General features: G+C 33.1%; 1 protein-coding gene across 4 annotated transcripts; it reads right to left on the minus strand.

Annotated features, from left to right (window-relative positions):
- LOC109343408 (mitogen-activated protein kinase kinase kinase YODA-like) lies at positions 9,532–20,490 on the minus strand. Of its 4 annotated transcripts, none has more exons than XM_019581676.1 (11): positions 19,900–20,490; positions 18,671–18,985; positions 14,216–14,303; positions 13,982–14,044; positions 13,053–13,213; positions 12,889–12,964; positions 12,509–12,568; positions 12,303–12,410; positions 10,904–11,140; positions 10,273–10,382; positions 9,532–10,184 (listed from the first exon to the last, which is right to left on the minus strand). In XM_019581676.1, the coding sequence occupies exons 1-11, from the start codon at positions 20,313–20,315 to the stop codon at positions 9,935–9,937; spliced, it is 1,884 nt and encodes a 627-aa protein (XP_019437221.1). In that variant the 5' UTR covers positions 20,316–20,490; the 3' UTR covers positions 9,532–9,934. The 4 variants fall into 4 exon arrangements, with proteins under 4 accessions (XP_019437221.1, XP_019437218.1, XP_019437219.1 ...); XM_019581673.1 differs by having other exon boundaries at positions 18,671–18,988; XM_019581674.1 differs by lacking the exons at positions 18,671–18,985; positions 19,900–20,490 and adding exons at positions 14,659–14,973; positions 15,888–16,477.

The following is a 23,496-nucleotide window of genomic DNA, read 5'->3' on the forward strand; positions in this document are numbered from 1 at the left end:
TCTCTATAATAGCAGGCCTGAGATAACTTATGGTGCATGAGTAATAAGTAGATACATGGCCAACCCCAGGCAATCTCACATGACAGTAGCAAAAATGATAATGAGGTACCTAAAGGGGACTCTTAACTATGGCATTTTGTTCTCTAATCAGAAGGAACAAAGTGAGCTACAACTTCTAGGGTACTCAGACTCTAATTAGTATAGAGACAAGAAGGATAGGAGGAGCACATCAGGGTACACATTCTCCATTTTTGGTGCTCCAATTTTGTGGAGTTCCAAGAAGCAAAATGTGGTGGCACTCTCTATATGTGAGGCTGAATACATCGCTGCCTACAATGCTGCATGCCAAGGCTTATGGCTAACATCCTTAATAGCAGAGTTGAAGTGCGGAGAATTTAAGAAGTTTGAGTTGAGAGTTGACAAAAAATCAGCCATAAACTTAGCAAGGATTCCAGTTAGCCATGGAAGGAGTAAACGCATTTAGACAAAATACCACTTCTTGAGAGATCAAGTTGGTAAATAGAAGGTTGAGCTAGTTCACTATTCCAAGAATCTCAAATAGCTTATGTAATGACTAAGGCATTGAAGGTGGACAGATTTGAGAAGATGAGGAACATGCTTGGTGTAGTTAATTTTCTATAGAGTGTGTTCATGTGAAATGTTAAGTGCAGATTTTTTCCTCTTATTTTGCATTGTTTTCTTTCCCTATTTTTGTTACTTGTTGTAAGTTCCTTTTTGGATTTAGGGATGATGTTAGAAATTGTAATCCAAAAGGGTGTTAGTTAGAAGTGGTTTGGAGTTGCTATTATTAGAAAGCAGTTATAGTGGTTAGTCACACAATCATGCAATTCATTTCTATGCAGATTTACAATTCAATTCATACACATATCACTCTCTCAATTCTCTCCACTCAATCTCTGATTTCCCTCTCTCGCGATTCTCTTCTTTCTCACTTTCCTTTCTTATTCTTTCACTAAAAACCTAACAATGACGAGTAATTGTTCATTACCCATATATAGTTAGGAGTATGATGAGTGAGGCGGTTCCTAAAAATATTTTTGAGTTGTAAACTAGTAGGAAATCTAGTTTAAGACACCTATAGGTTTTCCCAACAAAAGCAAGAATACATAATCCACATCATGAATTGCTTTATTGGATACTGAGAAATCTTAAAGGGTGATATTTTATTATCCCCAAAAATTGTAGCAACTTCTTATGCCAAATTCGTTGAAAATAATAACATTAGTGAGGGTGAGGAATGGCGAAATGTTGACATAAAGGAAATTAATACCATGATTCTTTTACTTATTAGTGTTCCTTCATCCATAGTTGTTCCAATTGCTGTAAGACATTCTGGTAACAATGAACAACAAGTAAATGATGATATACTCGATGAAGAAACTAACTCACAAATGTTGGAAACAAATGAGCCTCAAGAAGTGCCTTTGAGATTATCTTAAAGATAAATAAATTCAACTATTTGCAAGAATCAAACATATGAATGGATGAAGATCCACAAGCCATAAATAATCTTGAATCATAAAAATTGATTGATGCTATGAAAGATGAGTTATAATTCATGAATTATAACAAAGGGTACATCCAAAATAACTAGTTGATTCAAATGACAATATGGTATAAAACATAACTTCTTGCTAATGGGTACACCCAAAATGACAATGTTGATTATAAAGAAACTTTGTTTTCTTTTCTTAATGAAAGATTTGGTGTGTATGATTATGGTTTTGGTGGCTCGTTATGATTTAACATTATACTAAATGGATGTGAAAACAAACTCTCTAAATGGTAATGCTAAAGAGAAATTTTATTTCGATAAACTTTAAGGTTTTCCAACCAAAGGAAAAGATCACATGATGTGTAAATTTAAAAAATCAATATATGAACTAAAACAAACCTCATGAACAATGATATATCAAGTTTAATGATAACATTACTTCTTTCAATTTTAACTTTTAAAGAGATATATGAAAAGTTCAATCAAAATAAGTTCATGTTTTTTGTCCTATATAATGATGATATCTTGCTTGCATCTAAGAGTGGAAACATATCATACCAGGCTTTGGCTTAAGAAGGCCTGACTTTGTTTAAAATATTGCAGTCTAAGCTTGACCTATTTGTCTATTTATGTTTTTTTCAAGCCTAGGTCTGACATGTTTAAAAGTCTGGTATGAATTGTTAGTCTATTTAAAAGTTCATTATAATTTGAGACATCTAAATAGGTCAATAGACCTTTAAATAGGCTAATAGTTATGTCTTTAAATAGGCTAATAGGTCACTCTTAATTGACAAATCTAACATCCCAAATTCTCAATGTCAAATTGCAAGATTATATAGGTCACTCTGTATTTATTTCATGTATATATTATATAAAATAATTAACATAAATATACAATAGATTATATAGGTCAATTTGTTAGGCTTAATATGTTTTTTAAGGAGTTCAATGTAACCTATTTAGGTTAAATAAGCTTTTTAAGAAGCCTAGTCTTAGCTTTTTTATTAGAAAGATATAATCTAACCTATTAGAGGTTAGGTACTAGACCAGGGACCTAATTTATTTTCACTCTTGCTTAGAAACTAATGGTTTGGGTATGATGTATCAAATGAAAGAATATCTCTTTGAGTACTTTGAAATAAAGAATATCTCATTGATTTCATTATAACCTTTTATTTCTAAACCCGACATAGATTTTTTGAGTTCTAAATATTTATTCTAGTTATATTTAGGTAATTCTTATCTAATCTATGTCATTCCAATGATATTTATAAATTTTCAATTGTCATTCATAATGAATTCTATCTTTATTGTAGAAATTGTTTCCTTTTGTGGCACAACTAGAATGAAATATTTACCAAAACTTCTATCTATCATGTCCTATTTGAAATTTCATGAACATGATTTTGATTGTATGACTTGATTTAATAATTTTGTTTTACCCTTCAAATTTTACAAGTCCTTATATACTTAGAGGCTCACTTAGGCTCACTTAATGGATAATTTTCTTCCCTATTATTGTAAAGTCACAATGACACATTTGAAATTATTGAAACCTTTTTCAATTATTATGACCCCTTTTGACATGTGTTAAGTGGTATATTGATATTTCTATCTAGTTTGTAATTATTTAACGATCCTCATTTTGATTAAATCTTTTTACATGAGTTATGATAATTTCATCTAATCCTATATTAATTTCAAAAATGTGTTTGTTGTTAACGAAAATAGCAGAAGAAGAAGAATAAAGAGAAGAGTTGAGAGTTTTGAGTTACAATGAATGGTTACTTGATTAACAAGATATCAATTCTATTTATACAAGTTTCTATATATGGCTAACTAACAATAACTACCAAACTAAAAATAGAAACTTCTTAACCAAATCAACTAACTATTGATTACATTACAATACCCTTCCTTAATCAAGAGTTATCATACTACCAGTACACAACCAAGTACATTGCCTCTTGTTTTTAGTCAAAACAAAGAACCTTTAGCATGTTTCTCATTTTTTGAAATCTTCAATCTTCAAGCCTTTGGTTAGCACATCAGCAACCTGTTCTTCTGTTGGACAGTGGACCAACTTCACCTTCTCCTTTTCGACTTGATCTCTTAAGAAATGGAACCTTATTTCAATATGTTTGCACCTTCCATGACTAACTGGATTCTTGGCTAAGTTAATTGCTGATTTGTTGTCTACCATTAGCTCAAATTTACTAAGCTCACCACACTGCAATTCTACTATCAAAGATGTCAACCATAGACCTTGGCAAGCTGCACTACAAGCTGCTATATACTCAGCCTCGCATGTGGAAAGAGCCACCACATCTTGCTTCTTGGAACTCCAAGACACAGGTGCACCAAATATGGAGAACACATAACCAGAGGTACTTTTTCTATCCTCCTTGTCTCCACACCAATCTGAATATGATAAACCAACAAAGCAAGATTCATTCATCTCTGTCTGGTTGGAGAACAGAATTCCATAGTTCATAGTTCCTCTTAAGTATCTCATTATCCTCTTGGCTACAATCGAGTGAGATTGCTTAGGATTAGCCATATGCCTGCTAATTACTCCTGCAGCATAGCTTATCTCTGGTCTAGTGTGACAAATAAACCGAAGACAACCTACCATTTGCCAAAAGAGAGTTGCACTCAAACATTTGAAATTTGCTTAGAACATCTTTGACATACTTCCTTTGTGAGTCTTCTGAAATTCTATTCCCAAGAAGTAGGCCAATTCACCTAAATCAGTCATCTCGAATTCAGACTTCAATTTGTTTTTTATGCTTAGAACTTCAGATTCACAGCTACCAGTAATGACTAGATCATCAACATATAAGCAGAGCAGGGTTGTTTCTCCTTCACTTGATGAGTTTACATAGACTCCATGTTCTTTCTTGCATTTGGTGAAGCCAATAGACCTTAAGAATGAGTCTATTCTCTTATTCCAAGCTCTTGGAGCTTGATTAAGTCCATAGAGAGCTTTATTCAATTTCAGAACATTTGTTTCCTTGTGAGTTATGTCAAAACCTGGAGGTTGTGTTATGTACACTTCCTCCTCAAGAGGCCCATTGAGGAAAGCAATCTTGACATCAAGTTGCCATAACTTCCACCCAAACCAGCTTGCCAATGCTACAATCAGCCTCACTGTCTCAAACCTTACCACTGGTGCAAAGCCATCAGTGTAGTCATAACCTTCCTTCTGCAAGAACCCTTTGGCAACCAACCTTGCCTTGTGCTTTGAGACACTGCCATCTGGCCTGAGTTTCACTTTGTATACCCACTTTACAGGTATAGGAACTTTTCCTGCAGGTAGGTTAGCTTTTGTCCAGGTGTTATTCTTCTCAATTGCCTTAAGTTCTTCTTCCATAGCACTGACCCATACATTTTCCTTCATAGCATCTCGAAAAGTGATTGGTTCAGTTTCTCCCATTAGTGCAAGATGGATTAGATCACCCTCATCTGTAATTGCATCATCAGGAAATAGCTCATATTCATTAAGCCTCACAGGCCTTGATACAATTCTTGCAGCATCTGTTCTTGAGGTTGGGTTGTTTTCATCTGCAACTTCATACTCATCTTGATCTTATGGTACATGAATCAGAGGCATAGTTGAGCTTTTCTCAATTCTCTTATGAAGATCATTCCATGTGCTCATCTCATTAATGTGCACGTCCCTGCTGAAAGCTACTTGATTTGTCACAGGATTTAGTAGCTTGTATGATCCTGTTGAGTGATAGCCAACAAAAATCATTAACTCACTCTTATCATCAAGTTTCTTTCTTATTTGATCTGGGATGTGCTTGAAGCATATTGATCCAAACACTCTCAGATGCTTTACTGGTGGCCTTCTTCCAGTCCATACTTCCTCAGGGACTTGATCCTTTAGGCTTTGAGTTGGACATCTATTTAGAACATATGTGGTTGTTGTGACTGCTTCTCCCCATAGGTTGTGTGGCAATCCTTTGCACCTCAGCATGCACCTTACCATATGAATTACTGTCCTGTTTCTCCTTTCCGCTACACCATTGTGCTGTGGAGTGTAGGGGGCTGTCACCTCATGTATTATGCCTTGATCAACATAGAATTTCTCAAGCTCCCTTGATGTGAGTTCCCCTCCTCCATCAGTTCTGAATATCTTTATTTGTTTTCCTTATTGTCTTTCAGCTTCTGCTTTGAACTTTTTCAAGTATTCAAATACATCACTTTTGTCCTTGATGAGATAGACCTACATCTTCTTACTATAGTCATCAATGAAAGATACAAAGTATCTATTCCCACCTAGTGAATTTACTTCAAAAGGTCCACACACATCAGAGTAAACAATATGCAGTAAACTAGTGGCTTTGGCTTGAGTATTCTTGTTGAAAGGATTTCTTGTTTGTTTACTGATTATGCAGCTATCACATATTGGCAAGTGTGATCTTATTTCAGGTAAACCAGTGACTAAGTTTTTCTGGTTTAGCATCCTTAGATCTGTGAAGTTTAAGTGACCATACCTTAAGTGCCAAAGCCAGGATTCATCAATATTGGTTTCAGCATTCAAGCATTGAGCCTTTACTGCATCTAGCTTCACCTGAAATGTTCTGTTGCTTGAGAGGGGTGCCCTGAGTACTCTTCTCTTCTTTTTGTCATAGATTTCTAGGAAACCATTGTGCAAATCCATATTGAGCCCTTTCTCATGCAGCTGACCAATACTGATGAGGTTAGTCTTCATGTTAGGAACAAATAGCACATCAGTTATGAGTGCTTTTCTACCATCTTGCATCCTTAGTGGAATATCCTCTGTTCCTTCAGCTGCTACAACTCTGTTGCCAGCAAACTTCACCTTATTTCTTCTGGTTGGATCAAAATTCACTAGCCAATCCTTGTGTCCAGTCATGTGATTGGAACACCCTGAGTGAAGGTACCATACATCATTTCTAAGTTTGCTGGTTGTTGTTGTCATCATTAGCTGAACTGCCTCATCATCAAAGTCTTCACCCTCTTCCTTAGCAATATTTGATTCAGTATCCTGCTTCACTTGATGTTGGTTTTTGTTTGATGCATAGCATTCAGACGCAAAGTGTCCTAGTTTGTCACAATTATAACACTTTATTCTCCTCTTATCAGTTTTTCTTTTCCAGTTCTTGGATTATTTTCCATCATTCCTCCTACTGAACTGATCTTGCAGATCAACTCCCTTTCTTGGTCCACCTTTTGAATCCCAAGTCTTGCTTGAATTCTTATTGAAATTCTTCACATTGAAATTTCCTCTCTTTATTGATGTTTGAGTTTGCAGGGCTTGGTGAGAGGGCGTATCAGTTAATCTTTCATTGAGTCTCTGCTCATGAGCTTCAAGAGGCCCTTGTAGTTCTTCAATTCTCATTTTTTCCACTCTCCCTGATTCTTCAATTGCCACCACAACATGATCAAACTTGGGAGTCACGTTTCTCAAGACTTTCTCAACAATTGCAGCATCCTCCATTCTTTCACCACACGACTTCATTTCATTCACATGAGTTACGATCCTTGTGAAGAAATCTGCAATTCTTTCTCCCTCATCCATTTGCATAAGCTCATACTGCCTCCTCATTGTTTGTAACCGAATTTTCTTCAGCTGAGCAGCCCCTGCATAATGCTTTTCCAATACATCCCAAGCCTCCTTTGTTGTTGCAGACCCTGCAATCTTCTCAAAGTGGTCATTGTCCATTGCTTGGTGTAGGAGACAGATTGCTTTGCAATCTCTCTTCTTGTTCTGTTTGTGAGCATTTCTTTGTGCTTTTGTTACTCCTTCTTCTAATACTGGCAACCCTTCCTCAACAATGTCTGCAACTTCTTGATAGCCAAGGATGGCTTTCATCTGAATGCTCCATCTTGACCAATTCTTTCCATCAAGCACGGGGAGATTAGTGACAAAGTTTCCTGTTGCTTGAGCCATGTTTGCAGTGGAATGGCTTGACCTTTTTGTAGCTCTAGATACCAAATGTTAACGAAAATAACAGAAGAAGAAGAAGAAGAAGAAGAATAAAGAGAAGAGTTGAGAGTTTTGAGTTTCAATGAATGGTTACTTGATTAACAAGATATCAATTCTATTTATACAAGTTTCTATATATGGCTAACTAACAATAACTACCAAACTAAAAATAGAAACTTCTTAACCAAACTAACTAACTATTGATTACATTCCAATATAATTCATTTTTTGCTAATCATTAAAAGTTATTGTTGCCTTCATATATCCTAGAGATCTAGCTTTCTTAATAACTACTTGGTAAACTATATCCTCGTGATAATAACTTTAATTCATGTTGTGTCTTCACACCCTTTTGTTGTATCTTGATATTGTAAATTTGACCAAACGTTTGTTGTTGAATTCAACAAGTTGTATCAACTTGTATGTGGTTTGTTCCAGTGACTGACAACGAACTCTTTTAAATTGTTGAATTTGTGTTTGATTGTGTGTGTCTTATATTTGGTATCGAGTTTAAAATCTTATTTTCCTTTGTATAACTTAAGAAAATTTCGGGGACGAAATTTCTTGTTAGGGGGGAAAGATTGTAACACCTACGATTTTCTATTTTGTTATGTGTGAGTTGAAAGTCATGATTTAGTTTTGTAGATTTATCTTAATAAAAATATGACTTGTAGATGAGTAGTTCATCTTGGAATGATTATCCAATAATAACGATTTTGTTTTATTTTAAAAACAAGTTACTTCATTGGTTATATTGTAGTGAAATGAAACTTATCTTCTAAGAGTTAGGTTGGTTTCAAAAATGTATTTTTAAGATAGAAATCACATTTTATTATATTATTAAAATATTCACATACTTTTGGAATGCTAGTGAATTTGCATTAAATTTGCGAGTATTCATCTTTTTATGGTAAGTTACCAAATAGTACCTCTAGTATTATTTTATATGATAACATTATCTTTTTTTTATTTTTGATTAAATGAATTATAGTTACATAATCTTTTATTATAAAATATTTAAGATAACATCATCATTATATTTAATTAAAAACGAGGAGAAAAATAAAGTTATGGAGTTTGGTGGTGATGATATGAAGAGTTATGATTTGTAAAATAAGAAGTGGAAAAACTGTAGAAAAAAAATAAGCTAACAAAAAATAAATTAACCCATAATTTTGGAGCTTATACTTTTGGCTTATCTTTTTCAAAAAAAAAACTGAGTTTATAATTTCATTTACTATCAAATTATATTTTCACTTTATTTTTCAAAATAAGCAAAATCTATAATAAATATGCACTTGCACCAAAACAAAAGAGTAATTCTGTTTATAATTGAATTGGTGATGTAATGAATTGTTTAATATTACTTTATATCTAACTAATGATAAATCCGTTAACCACATGAAGGGAAAAAAAATAGTGTAAACCGTAATACAAGATATGGCTCTCCTAATTTTTTTAGTTGATATATAATATAAGATATAGTTGACTTTCTTAAGAGATACAACACTTGAATACTGGCTCTGTCATGGTCTACCCATTCACACATGACACAACCCACAATGTATTATTTGAAAGCGTGCATTCTTCTTTTACAATATTCTGACAACATTAAATTACTCTGAGTCTCTATAAATTCATCAAATTTTCAACAACATATTATTTTGTTTTAAGTAGTTTTTTATCATAGATTAAATTGATTTGTTTTCTTTCTTTCAATAGCAACATATTATTTTGTCATATGGAGCTGAATTTTGTTTTTAAACCAATAGAAGGTTTTCTTAATTTGTTTTGAATGAGCATCATGAACCATTAACAACTTAAATTGCCTGTGATTTGTTTTTTCCTACTTATTTTGGTTTATAATATGTAAGTTTATTTAGTAATCAGTTAGTTTATTAAAAAAAACCTTGTAAACCAAGAAAAAGAAACAAAGTACCATATTCAAATAGATGAATTGGTTTATTTTTTTCAGTTTATAATCTCTAATTATAATTTCACAGTATATAATTAAAATCTAAATACAAAGTAATCTAATATAAATTGCTTCCAAATATGTTGGACAATTGGAGCATGATGCTCTTTTTCATTAAGCTCTTGTAACTATGACCTGTTACCAACCCATAAAAGAGTTAATCTCAACTACAAAAAATACAATTCAAAAAGAGAAAGAGTATGCACGGAAAATTTACTTTTTCCCCTCTCCATGAACTAACATAATATACAACATAAACATCACTACAAACATAGTAAACAACTTGCATTTACATCAATAAGATTGCTACAAACATCAAGGTCTCCCCATTCCAATGCCAGCATTAAAATTGTCTAGTTTTCATTCCCATGTTTCGGAGAGTTTGTGCTTTCGGGAACATATCGAAGTTCGAGTTCAAGAACAGACCAAAATGCAAGCTGGGGTAACCAAGAAAGGGGTTTTAGTTGTATTTACATATGCGAACTCAGATGAGTCTCGTTCTTGGGGATCCACCGGGTGGGGTATGAGCTCTGTATAGAGACTTTTCCTGCCATGGTTCAAGGGTAAATGCTGCGTTCGATCTTAACGGATATGAATTGAGGTTATTTTGTCCCATCATTGTGTATGAAGGATGATGAGGAGAAAAGAAACAACTCTTGTGTGCCGGTCCGTATTGTCGCAATGGACTTGAGCAGGGAGACACTGGTAAAGATGTGATCATTCTTGTGCTATCTCTGAACAAGTGATTTATAATAGAATGTCAGTCCAAATTACACAAACCAATGAAGCTTATATATAATCAGGACTCGGGAGGTATTTTACCTTGTACTCTTTACTGCTCGTGAAGATGCAACAACTTGCTTCGTTGCATAGTCTCCGTTGATTAAAGTATTATTTGTTCTATTGGAATTGGAGTTATGCTCTAAAACTGGCTGCAAATTGATCCAAACAAAGAGATAGTTAGCCCCAGCCCAACATTGTCCAATATAGTAAATGCTCAGAAACTTTGCAACTTTAGAAATCACATCATTCAGTCAAGGAATTTGTGCATTAGAATCATGACTAGAAAAGATCCCATATTTTATGTTAAACTTCTGTTGCATATCTAGAATTCTATGGCAAAATTAGATCTTCTATGAAGCTATGTAGTCCACTACCATTGTATAGTAATGTTTTCCTTATCAGTTATCACCCCAAACTATGTTATTGTTTCCTTGTTAATCAGTTCTCCAACATGATTCTCTCGCATTTGTGCATACAAACTTTACTAGTAGTGTATACATGGCAACCGTGGTCGTAGGTAAAATAAGAGCATCAATTGCAACATGTTAATAGAACAGAACATGCATTATAGTGAAGCTACCATGTATTGGAACTTGGAACTAACATTTAAGAGACTAAAGCAACATTACTTCTCTAAGAAAACAAATAAGATCAAAGAAGAGAATAATACCGGTGTCCGGCTTCCATCAAGCATGTAAGGGAAAGCATCTCTCGTTATTCTGACATTCACAGATTTTGTTGCTGACTGGTCTCGAATAAAGGGATGGTCTAGTAGCATTTGCGCTGTTGGACGAGCTAATGGATCTCTTTGTAAGCATAACTTAATGAAATTCTTTGCATCATTTGAAAGATGCTCAGGAATTTCGGGCATATCTTTGCTGTTACCAATTTTAAATATTGCTGCTACCTGCGGAATCCAACATTATAAAAACCCATTTAGGCCCCCATACTCTTCTACCAGGATCGCAATAAGTATGCAAATAAAGTCTAGTTCTAAAAATCCAATTTCTTACCCCTTCATACTGATTCCAAGGAGGCTTCCCCATTGCCATTTCAAGAATTGTGCATCCCAAGCTCCATATATCGACAGGAAGACTATAACCGTTTGTGTTCATCACAACCTAAAAAAAGCAAACATCGGGACATGGTAAGAGAGAGAGAGAAGGATTTGCTTGTTTTGAAAGAAATTTCAAGATCTGAAAAGAGGAATTTTTTTTACCTCAGGTGCCATCCAGTATGGACTTCCTTTGAATGAAAGCATCGAGGCAGAAGAATTTATCTGATTTAGAACAATCACAATTCAGAGACAATATCCATCATAAATTAGACAAACTAAAACAAATTATTTGAAGCACTATAAATGAGATTTGCTTCCTATATAATGACAGTGCAATGTATGTATGAGTCACTAGGCATTCAGATGAGTATAATTACAAATTTTAACCGTTAACGAAAGAAGCATTTTTAAGTATCCAATGTCCATAAATTTTACAAAATGTGCATTGTCTAACTTCTATTATACCAGAAACAATAAATATTTGCTTTGGAACTGAGCTAGAAGCAATTCTTCTTTACAGTATATGAATATATGACACTTACATGTTTAGCCATTCCAAAGTCTGCAAGCTTGATTTCACCATTAGGATCAACTAGTATGTTGGCCCCTTTGATATCCCTGTGAAAATAAAAACATAAAAATAATTTAAAGGTCGTGAAGAAACATCAATTTCATGTTATAAGTGAAGTAAGAAAAACCAAATTACCTATGTAATGTATTTCTTCCATGAAGATAGGAAAGTCCAGAGACAATCTGCCTGGTATAATTTTGAATAACAGGCTCCCCAAAGGGTCCATATTCCTGAAGTAGTTTATGAATAGAGCCACCGGATACAAATTCCAAGTAAACTGAAAGTGCTTCTTCTCCCTGCAAACATGTCAGATACATATCGATAAATGCTGCTACCTGCGGAATCCAACATTATAAAAACCCATTTAGGCCCCCATACTCTTCTACCAGGATCGCAATAAGTATGCAAATAAAGTCTAGTTCTAAAAATCCAATTTCTTACCCCTTCATACTGATTCCAAGGAGGCTTCCCCATTGCCATTTCAAGAATTGTGCATCCCAAGCTCCATATATCGACAGGAAGACTATAACCGTTTGTGTTCATCACAACCTAAAAAAAGCAAACATCGGGACATGGTAAGAGAGAGAGAGAAGGATTTGCTTGTTTTGAAAGAAATTTCAAGATCTGAAAAGAGGAATTTTTTTTACCTCAGGTGCCATCCAGTATGGACTTCCTTTGAATGAAAGCATCGAGGCAGAAGAATTTATCTGATTTAGAACAATCACAATTCAGAGACAATATCCATCATAAATTAGACAAACTAAAACAAATTATTTGAAGCACTATAAATGAGATTTGCTTCCTATATAATGACAGTGCAATGTATGTATGAGTCACTAGGCATTCAGATGAGTATAATTACAAATTTTAACCGTTAACGAAAGAAGCATTTTTAAGTATCCAATGTCCATAAATTTTACAAAATGTGCATTGTCTAACTTCTATTATACCAGAAACAATAAATATTTGCTTTGGAACTGAGCTAGAAGCAATTCTTCTTTACAGTATATGAATATATGACACTTACATGTTTAGCCATTCCAAAGTCTGCAAGCTTGATTTCACCATTAGGATCAACTAGTATGTTGGCCCCTTTGATATCCCTGTGAAAATAAAAACATAAAAATAATTTAAAGGTCGTGAAGAAACATCAATTTCATGTTATAAGTGAAGTAAGAAAAACCAAATTACCTATGTAATGTATTTCTTCCATGAAGATAGGAAAGTCCAGAGACAATCTGCCTGGTATAATTTTGAATAACAGGCTCCCCAAAGGGTCCATATTCCTGAAGTAGTTTATGAATAGAGCCACCGGATACAAATTCCAAGTAAACTGAAAGTGCTTCTTCTCCCTGCAAACATGTCAGATACATATCGATAAATGGATCCCAACAACAATTACAATCAAACCTTATTCCCACTAGGTGAGGTCAATGATAAATGATTATCTAATTCATCAAATTTTCAATTCCTCTTTATGTGTGTGCATACAGGTATACAGCTATGTCCCCTATAGGTTTACTCCGCTCATCTCTCATAATAAAGTATCCTCTCACTAGATATGTCCCCTGTATAAATGAATGTGTGTATAGTGGTGTTGTTAGATATATAAAACCATTTATCTACCGTAACCCAACACTTTAAGCTTTTGGGAAAGTTGGTTCATGAAATGGTATCAGTGCCTCTATGACCCGGTGATCAAGAATTTGGTCCTTGCCAAAGAAGTTAAATTCCTCACAAGTTATGGTGAGCCTATGCAGAGTCCACGCTTCAAGCCTGAAGGGCTATTGTGTGAGCCATGAGGGACATGTTAGATACATAAAACCATTTATCTACCTTCATCCAACAGCTTAAGCTTTCGGGAGAGTAGGTTCATGACAGGTGCTATATAGCACGAATGGTTTTTTTATGAAAAAGGCTGAGAATACTTGTGAACCAATCATAATAGGTGGAAAAAAACATGCACAGTTAGGGAAAATCTTTTTTTGATGGCGAAACAAGCGAATATCATGCCATGTCAGTTCGTATCACTTATGTAAGGAGAGTCTGAGAAAAATAGCATTATCCATAGACACAAACATGGCATACATGATTCTAAACTCAGAATATTGGAGTCATACCAAGTCACTCCCATAGTATTGAACAATGTTTGGATGAGAAAGCTGACTAAGCAAATTTATCTCCTGCAATCATTTGGAGAACATGTTATAGATTTATAGAGAATCAAGTGATAATCATGCATATAAAAGCAAACTACAATGCAGTCTTAATAGAAGAACTACAAAAGAGCCACAGTTAGTGTTAAAAGCCTTAAATCGTCATGCATAAATATACAAAAATATCAATAGAATTACCTGATTAAGTTGTTTGAGGCATTCTTTTGAAGATTGGTCATCGCAGACAAGCCTAACTTCTTTTATTGCACACATTTGTCCAGTTTCACTATCAAAGTTGCAATACAAGCATTTTAGAGAGGCATTACAAACATAAAAAGCAGAATATATAGAGTTTCGGTAATTTGTCCATAATGCTATGAACATTTACTAAGAGTGCACATTCTGAAAGAAGACAGATCATACCATTCTGTAAACATAGCCATACTTTAACGTCAATTTTTTGTTATTACCAGTAACATCTGGCTTATACAATATACATTACAACCACCAGACAGAAAATTCTGCTATAAAATATTCAAGGAGTGAAAACTATACATGTTATGAAGTTGTTTAAGGCTAATCCGAAATAGAACATATAGTATATCTCCTTCACTGGAAAAGACAAAAAAACAACCCAATACCTATGGAATCCTTGGTAAACATGTCCAAAAGTTCCCCGTCCCAGAAGCTTTCCTTTCTTCCACTTGCCCCGGTTACTGGTATTGTTTTCTAGCTGTCCATTTGCTCGTGTGTTGGAAAGAGAAGAAGGACTTGTAGGAGAGCCTGGAGGAAGTGGCAATGGATGACATTGACTCCTTCCATCTTCTTGTCGGCTAGTAGGGGAGTCCAGACTCAAAGCATTCAACCGTGAATGGAGAGGTGAAGTAGGGCTGGTAGGCCCTCTTGACACAGGACCCGGGCTTTTTGGTCTCACATTGAACTTCATGTCAACTTGCCTTCTAGCATAAAGAAATGGAGTTTATTAGTTTAGCAGTAGACGGAAGAAGAACACTGAAACACTCTTATCCACAGATCATGTTCTCTCTGTACCTTCCTCCACACAGTCAATACTCAATACTAAAAGGAGTGTACATATACCCTTGAAATCATTATAATAATATCGAAAAACAGTAATAAAAATCTATTATGGATAATTGTCACCTAAGAAATAATCTAATGCTGACAAAAATTTCCATCAAGATTTAGATCCTCATTTCCCTCAAACAAATCCATACAGGAATTCTACAATTAAATTAAGACTCCTACGAATTCGTTACAAATCATTTGTTATTCACAGAACAGACACAATCATCTAATCTAGAGAGAGGGGGAAATCAATAATTGAATAAAATTGTATTTAGGCATGTGTAGACTTACACATACAGAAGATGAGAGACCCATTTTACAAAATTGGTTAACAAAAAGGGGAAAGGAAAGTTGAAGGTAAGAGAAAAAGGAGAAAGGGATGAAAAAATCATAAAGGTTTATCACGGTGTAAAAGGGTAAGCAGGTAGTAGCAGAACTTGTTAAAACAATTGATTATTAGTGTTACCAAAACTAAAAAGGCATACAAAACTCAAACAACTAAGCAATCATAGTCCAAAATTATACCACACCCAATGGAGAAAAAAATTGAATTGAGGAAATCAAAGAAAAACAAAAGAAAATTTTGAATCAATCAAATTAAGTAAAGATTTACAAACTTGAGTTAAACCCAAAACAGAAAAACCAAAATAAAAAAGACCCAAAAGGAAATCAACCTATCAAGTTAAGTTCATCAAAAGCACAAATTTACAAACTTGAGCTACACCAAAATTAAAAACAAAAAAATAAAAAGACCCAAAAAATTGTAAATCGATTTGAACCCAACCTCGATGCATTAATTTGAGAAATCGAATGATCATCAATGGAGCCAGAGGAACTAACGCTAGAACCAGCAGAAAAGGAACCAGATCCAAAAACAAGGCCTTGTTCATTGCTGAAGCTAGAAGAAACACAAGGACGTGGTAAAGGGAGTCCTATCTTATCACCACCATCGACATCAACGACGGCGCCACCGTAGGAAGTGAAATCCTTGCTGACACGAGGAGAATTCCGGGAGAGAAAGGCGGCGCCGGTGACTTCATCGAAACTCTTTGGTTTTTCAGCGTTTTTCTTAACCTTGTTAATCGGTGACTTGTTGAAGTTGAGGGTAGTGTTGGAATTTCCATTTGTTTGGTGTTGTTGTTGTTGTTGTTGGGTTTTGGTGTTCTTGTTGTTGGGTTTTTTACTCCACCACGTGGGCATTGTAATAGTGATTATGGGTTTGGGAATAAGAAGAAGGGAATGAGAATGAAGAGAGGAAAGTGGGTTAGTGAAGAAGAGAGAAGAAAAAGGGTTGAAGAGTTGAGAGTAGGTGTGGTTTTCTAAATCAGGAACAAACCACGAAAGGGAGGAGCATTGAAGAAAAGGGACAAATATAAATAACTGATTATTACCATCTTCTTCTATGGAAAGTAAAAGTAAACAATTAATTCATTTCCACACATTTCCTAATAGTTTAAAATATATATAGTTTGCCTGTCGCATGGTATTCAGTTCTTATATATTTTTAGTTTTTATAGTTAGAATATATTTGTTGTATTTAGTGTACTTTATATTATAATTTTTGTGTGTTTATGATAATATATAGTTTAAAGTGAGAGATGTGGTTAATTAATTAGGATTATATGGTTTTTTTGTAAAAAATTAAATAATGTGAATGACAAAATAGGAAGTGAAAATTACATAGTAGAAGTTACACCATGTTTTAATTTTATACATAGTATAGATATAGATATTATCAATTAATTTGTATTACTTTTGCTTAATAATTAACGATACTTAATACATGGATGATTGATGAATTATTGACAGTATAAAAAATATTTATATTGTTAGTATAGACATATTAAATAATTAAGTATTGTACTTAATAATCGAATTTAAACTTTACAATGTTACAATGACACCTTGTTATTAAATTTTGTATGTTTACATAGATAAATTGTAAGTTATATAATATTTTTAGATGGAGAACAAAAATGTGTTAATTATGTATTATTTCATACTTAATTATTTTTTCTTAAATATAATATAACTAATTCATTGATGATAATAAAGAAAAAATGTATATATTAATAGTTTAAGAGTTTTTACCCTACCGATGCATTATTCATTATTCAGTTTTAATAATCACTCATTCTTAAATAAAAGTAATAAAATGAATGGTAGATGATACATTAATTATGTATAAATTTTTATATTATCAGTCCATAAATATTACACTCGTGATAGTATATTCATTATATATAAATCTTAAATTTTGAAATTATTAGTAGATAAATATTATACTTTTTGTTTAAAGTACAATAATTTAAAGGTATATAAGTTGTTTAAATTAATCTTGTCAATAAAATAATACTATTCTTTAATTTATTCTTACTCAAATCGAAAAGTGCAGTATACCCCCTCAAAAACTAAAATAAAATACAAGAAATGACAGCTAAGATAGAAAGAGAGAGAAATGGGACGGCAATGGGTGATTGGATAGATAAATAAGTGTTTAGTGTTTGTGTCTGTCTGCGCCTACGTGTGTATGTTTCTGTTTCTGTTTGTGTGGTAGTAAGTGAAAACTGTGTCTTTGGGTTAATTTCGTTTAACTTGTTTTTGTTGTTAGTGCACTTAGTTGTCTGTTTCCTAAGATAGTGAAGATAAAAAGTTTGAGAAAAACGAAGTATCCATGTTGGTCATTGTGCACTCATTTTTTGTGCTTTACAGTTTTACACGTGCTGGATCTTGGAATGGGCCACCCATAAAGCATTTTCCTAGAAAAATCCTCTTAGTAACCAATTGGCAGTTTGCCTTTTATCCCATGCTCACGTTATGGTAATTGTTTAATACTCCTATGAAAATGTTAACGAGAAAAAAAATTATGTATGAATTAACATTAAGAGTTTTATATATTATTAGAGTAAGAGTTTTATATATTATTAGAATAAGAGTTCTATATGTTAGAAATTCTTTATGATTGGTGAAATATCAATTATAAGATCTTGAATATCATAATTCTCACACATAATATAAAATAATGATATAAAGTCAGATTTGAATCCATGTTCTTAGATCTACTCATTTGATATACCTTTTGAGAGAGTGTTTTGGTATGATGACCTTTATCAACCAAATCTTGAATTTCTTTTAGTACCTTTGTTTTCTCACTGATGGGGATAAGTGAAAACTATTTGTGATTTGGTGTCTTGGGGATCATAATCATTCCTTATGTGTTAACTTATAGAGTTCTCATTATATCCTATATGCCAATTGTTTAAGATCATATTTGTTATCAGTTTCAGAAGTCTTTTAGGTTGTCATTAATTAGATCACTTGTTTTGTCACCCAAAATAAATAGTCAATATAATTGTATTAAATATATGATGTTCACTTTAATTAGAAATTAAAAATTTCTAACAATATCCTACTTGGGCTTCATATTTTTCCTGGAACAATTATATCACATATTATTTAGGCACGCATCAATATGATATTTATATTTAGACTTCTTCTTTATATCATCTGGTCCATCTCATATATCAACTAACGAACCCTGGAAAAGACAAAAAAACAACCCAATACCTATGGAATCCTTGGTAAACATGTCCAAAAGTTCCCCGTCCCAGAAGCTTTCCTTTCTTCCACTTGCCCCGGTTACTGGTATTGTTTTCTAGCTGTCCATTTGCTCGTGTGTTGGAAAGAGAAGAAGGACTTGTAGGAGAGCCTGGAGGAAGTGGCAATGGATGACATTGACTCCTTCCATCTTCTTGTCGGCTAGTAGGGGAGTCCAGACTCAAAGCATTCAACCGTGAATGGAGAGGTGAAGTAGGGCTGGTAGGCCCTCTTGACACAGGACCCGGGCTTTTTGGTCTCACATTGAACTTCATGTCAACTTGCCTTCTAGCATAAAGAAATGGAGTTTATTAGTTTAGCAGTAGACGGAAGAAGAACACTGAAACACTCTTATCCACAGATCATGTTCTCTCTGTACCTTCCTCCACACAGTCAATACTCAATACTAAAAGGAGTGTACATATACCCTTGAAATCATTATAATAATATCGAAAAACAGTAATAAAAATCTATTATGGATAATTGTCACCTAAGAAATAATCTAATGCTGACAAAAATTTCCATCAAGATTTAGATCCTCATTTCCCTCAAACAAATCCATACAGGAATTCTACAATTAAATTAAGACTCCTACGAATTCGTTACAAATCATTTGTTATTCACAGAACAGACACAATCATCTAATCTAGAGAGAGGGGGAAATCAATAATTGAATAAAATTGTATTTAGGCATGTGTAGACTTACACATACAGAAGATGAGAGACCCATTTTACAAAATTGGTTAACAAAAAGGGGAAAGGAAAGTTGAAGGTAAGAGAAAAAGGAGAAAGGGATGAAAAAATCATAAAGGTTTATCACGGTGTAAAAGGGTAAGCAGGTAGTAGCAGAACTTGTTAAAACAATTGATTATTAGTGTTACCAAAACTAAAAAGGCATACAAAACTCAAACAACTAAGCAATCATAGTCCAAAATTATACCACACCCAATGGAGAAAAAAATTGAATTGAGGAAATCAAAGAAAAACAAAAGAAAATTTTGAATCAATCAAATTAAGTAAAGATTTACAAACTTGAGTTAAACCCAAAACAGAAAAACCAAAATAAAAAAGACCCAAAAGGAAATCAACCTATCAAGTTAAGTTCATCAAAAGCACAAATTTACAAACTTGAGCTACACCAAAATTAAAAACAAAAAAATAAAAAGACCCAAAAAATTGTAAATCGATTTGAACCCAACCTCGATGCATTAATTTGAGAAATCGAATGATCATCAATGGAGCCAGAGGAACTAACGCTAGAACCAGCAGAAAAGGAACCAGATCCAAAAACAAGGCCTTGTTCATTGCTGAAGCTAGAAGAAACACAAGGACGTGGTAAAGGGAGTCCTATCTTATCACCACCATCGACATCAACGACGGCGCCACCGTAGGAAGTGAAATCCTTGCTGACACGAGGAGAATTCCGGGAGAGAAAGGCGGCGCCGGTGACTTCATCGAAACTCTTTGGTTTTTCAGCGTTTTTCTTAACCTTGTTAATCGGTGACTTGTTGAAGTTGAGGGTAGTGTTGGAATTTCCATTTGTTTGGTGTTGTTGTTGTTGTTGTTGGGTTTTGGTGTTCTTGTTGTTGGGTTTTTTACTCCACCACGTGGGCATTGTAATAGTGATTATGGGTTTGGGAATAAGAAGAAGGGAATGAGAATGAAGAGAGGAAAGTGGGTTAGTGAAGAAGAGAGAAGAAAAAGGGTTGAAGAGTTGAGAGTAGGTGTGGTTTTCTAAATCAGGAACAAACCACGAAAGGGAGGAGCATTGAAGAAAAGGGACAAATATAAATAACTGATTATTACCATCTTCTTCTATGGAAAGTAAAAGTAAACAATTAATTCATTTCCACACATTTCCTAATAGTTTAAAATATATATAGTTTGCCTGTCGCATGGTATTCAGTTCTTATATATTTTTAGTTTTTATAGTTAGAATATATTTGTTGTATTTAGTGTACTTTATATTATAATTTTTGTGTGTTTATGATAATATATAGTTTAAAGTGAGAGATGTGGTTAATTAATTAGGATTATATGGTTTTTTTGTAAAAAATTAAATAATGTGAATGACAAAATAGGAAGTGAAAATTACATAGTAGAAGTTACACCATGTTTTAATTTTATACATAGTATAGATATAGATATTATCAATTAATTTGTATTACTTTTGCTTAATAATTAACGATACTTAATACATGGATGATTGATGAATTATTGACAGTATAAAAAATATTTATATTGTTAGTATAGACATATTAAATAATTAAGTATTGTACTTAATAATCGAATTTAAACTTTACAATGTTACAATGACACCTTGTTATTAAATTTTGTATGTTTACATAGATAAATTGTAAGTTATATAATATTTTTAGATGGAGAACAAAAATGTGTTAATTATGTATTATTTCATACTTAATTATTTTTTCTTAAATATAATATAACTAATTCATTGATGATAATAAAGAAAAAATGTATATATTAATAGTTTAAGAGTTTTTACCCTACCGATGCATTATTCATTATTCAGTTTTAATAATCACTCATTCTTAAATAAAAGTAATAAAATGAATGGTAGATGATACATTAATTATGTATAAATTTTTATATTATCAGTCCATAAATATTACACTCGTGATAGTATATTCATTATATATAAATCTTAAATTTTGAAATTATTAGTAGATAAATATTATACTTTTTGTTTAAAGTACAATAATTTAAAGGTATATAAGTTGTTTAAATTAATCTTGTCAATAAAATAATACTATTCTTTAATTTATTCTTACTCAAATCGAAAAGTGCAGTATACCCCCTCAAAAACTAAAATAAAATACAAGAAATGACAGCTAAGATAGAAAGAGAGAGAAATGGGACGGCAATGGGTGATTGGATAGATAAATAAGTGTTTAGTGTTTGTGTCTGTCTGCGCCTACGTGTGTATGTTTCTGTTTCTGTTTGTGTGGTAGTAAGTGAAAACTGTGTCTTTGGGTTAATTTCGTTTAACTTGTTTTTGTTGTTAGTGCACTTAGTTGTCTGTTTCCTAAGATAGTGAAGATAAAAAGTTTGAGAAAAACGAAGTATCCATGTTGGTCATTGTGCACTCATTTTTTGTGCTTTACAGTTTTACACGTGCTGGATCTTGGAATGGGCCACCCATAAAGCATTTTCCTAGAAAAATCCTCTTAGTAACCAATTGGCAGTTTGCCTTTTATCCCATGCTCACGTTATGGTAATTGTTTAATACTCCTATGAAAATGTTAACGAGAAAAAAAATTATGTATGAATTAACATTAAGAGTTTTATATATTATTAGAGTAAGAGTTTTATATATTATTAGAATAAGAGTTCTATATGTTAGAAATTCTTTATGATTGGTGAAATATCAATTATAAGATCTTGAATATCATAATTCTCACACATAATATAAAATAATGATATAAAGTCAGATTTGAATCCATGTTCTTAGATCTACTCATTTGATATACCTTTTGAGAGAGTGTTTTGGTATGATGACCTTTATCAACCAAATCTTGAATTTCTTTTAGTACCTTTGTTTTCTCACTGATGGGGATAAGTGAAAACTATTTGTGATTTGGTGTCTTGGGGATCATAATCATTCCTTATGTGTTAACTTATAGAGTTCTCATTATATCCTATATGCCAATTGTTTAAGATCATATTTGTTATCAGTTTCAGAAGTCTTTTAGGTTGTCATTAATTAGATCACTTGTTTTGTCACCCAAAATAAATAGTCAATATAATTGTATTAAATATATGATGTTCACTTTAATTAGAAATTAAAAATTTCTAACAATATCCTACTTGGGCTTCATATTTTTCCTGGAACAATTATATCACATATTATTTAGGCACGCATCAATATGATATTTATATTTAGACTTCTTCTTAATATAATCTGGTCCATCTCATATATCAACTAAGGAACCACCGCGTGTTGAGTACAGTAAGGTAAAACACACCTAGAGGATGGTGAATATGTGTAGCGGATCACTAATCACGCTTTTCCGATTTATGCGCAGAATATGAAACTGTTGTAGTTAATCGATTAATAACAGGGTTAATCGATTATTGACAATTGTCTTAATCGATTATGGTTAGAGTTAATCGATTATGCTGATTCTTGATTCTTTGAAAAACTGATTTTTCTTGCTTTGAAAACAGTGATGATTGCTGATCTTTACTATCCTGAATTGATTCTTGATTATACATATATTGTTACCAATTAACACATAATGCAATTGAAACATAAAGCATGTAAAGACAGAATCGTAAAAGAGAAATGTGCTCAAAGATTTTTATCCTAGTTCGTTTGCGGGTCCACTTGCAAACTACATCCAAGCCTCCTCTTCTAATCTAGGGAGATTTTTCTTCACTATTGGAAATAAATGTTTGATTACAAACATTCTTCCAATACACCTAGCAAGACACTTCTTTCTTGAACCAATTGAGGCTACACACTCGGTTTGACCACTCTTAACGCGTACTAGGATACTAACACCATTTGCGAATCAGGCCTCAGCCGAAGTATCACTCGATCCAAGATTTCCTACTTCGTGAACATAACCAATTCTCTAACATGATGATACTAAACACACCACAAGAACTATCATTGTGTAATTGAACAATAGTCGAGTTATTTACACACTTAATGTGCGGATTGAAACTCTAAATTCGGCTCTACAACCCTAAATAGAGATCTCACAACTAGCCTTAAACTAAAAGTGGAGTTAATGTAGGGTATTTCAAAATGAATAAAAATTACAGCATAA

Source organism: Lupinus angustifolius, chromosome LG03, assembly GCF_001865875.1.
Source record: "Lupinus angustifolius cultivar Tanjil chromosome LG03, LupAngTanjil_v1.0, whole genome shotgun sequence".
In the NCBI taxonomy this organism is placed as follows: Eukaryota; Viridiplantae; Streptophyta; class Magnoliopsida; order Fabales; family Fabaceae; genus Lupinus; species Lupinus angustifolius.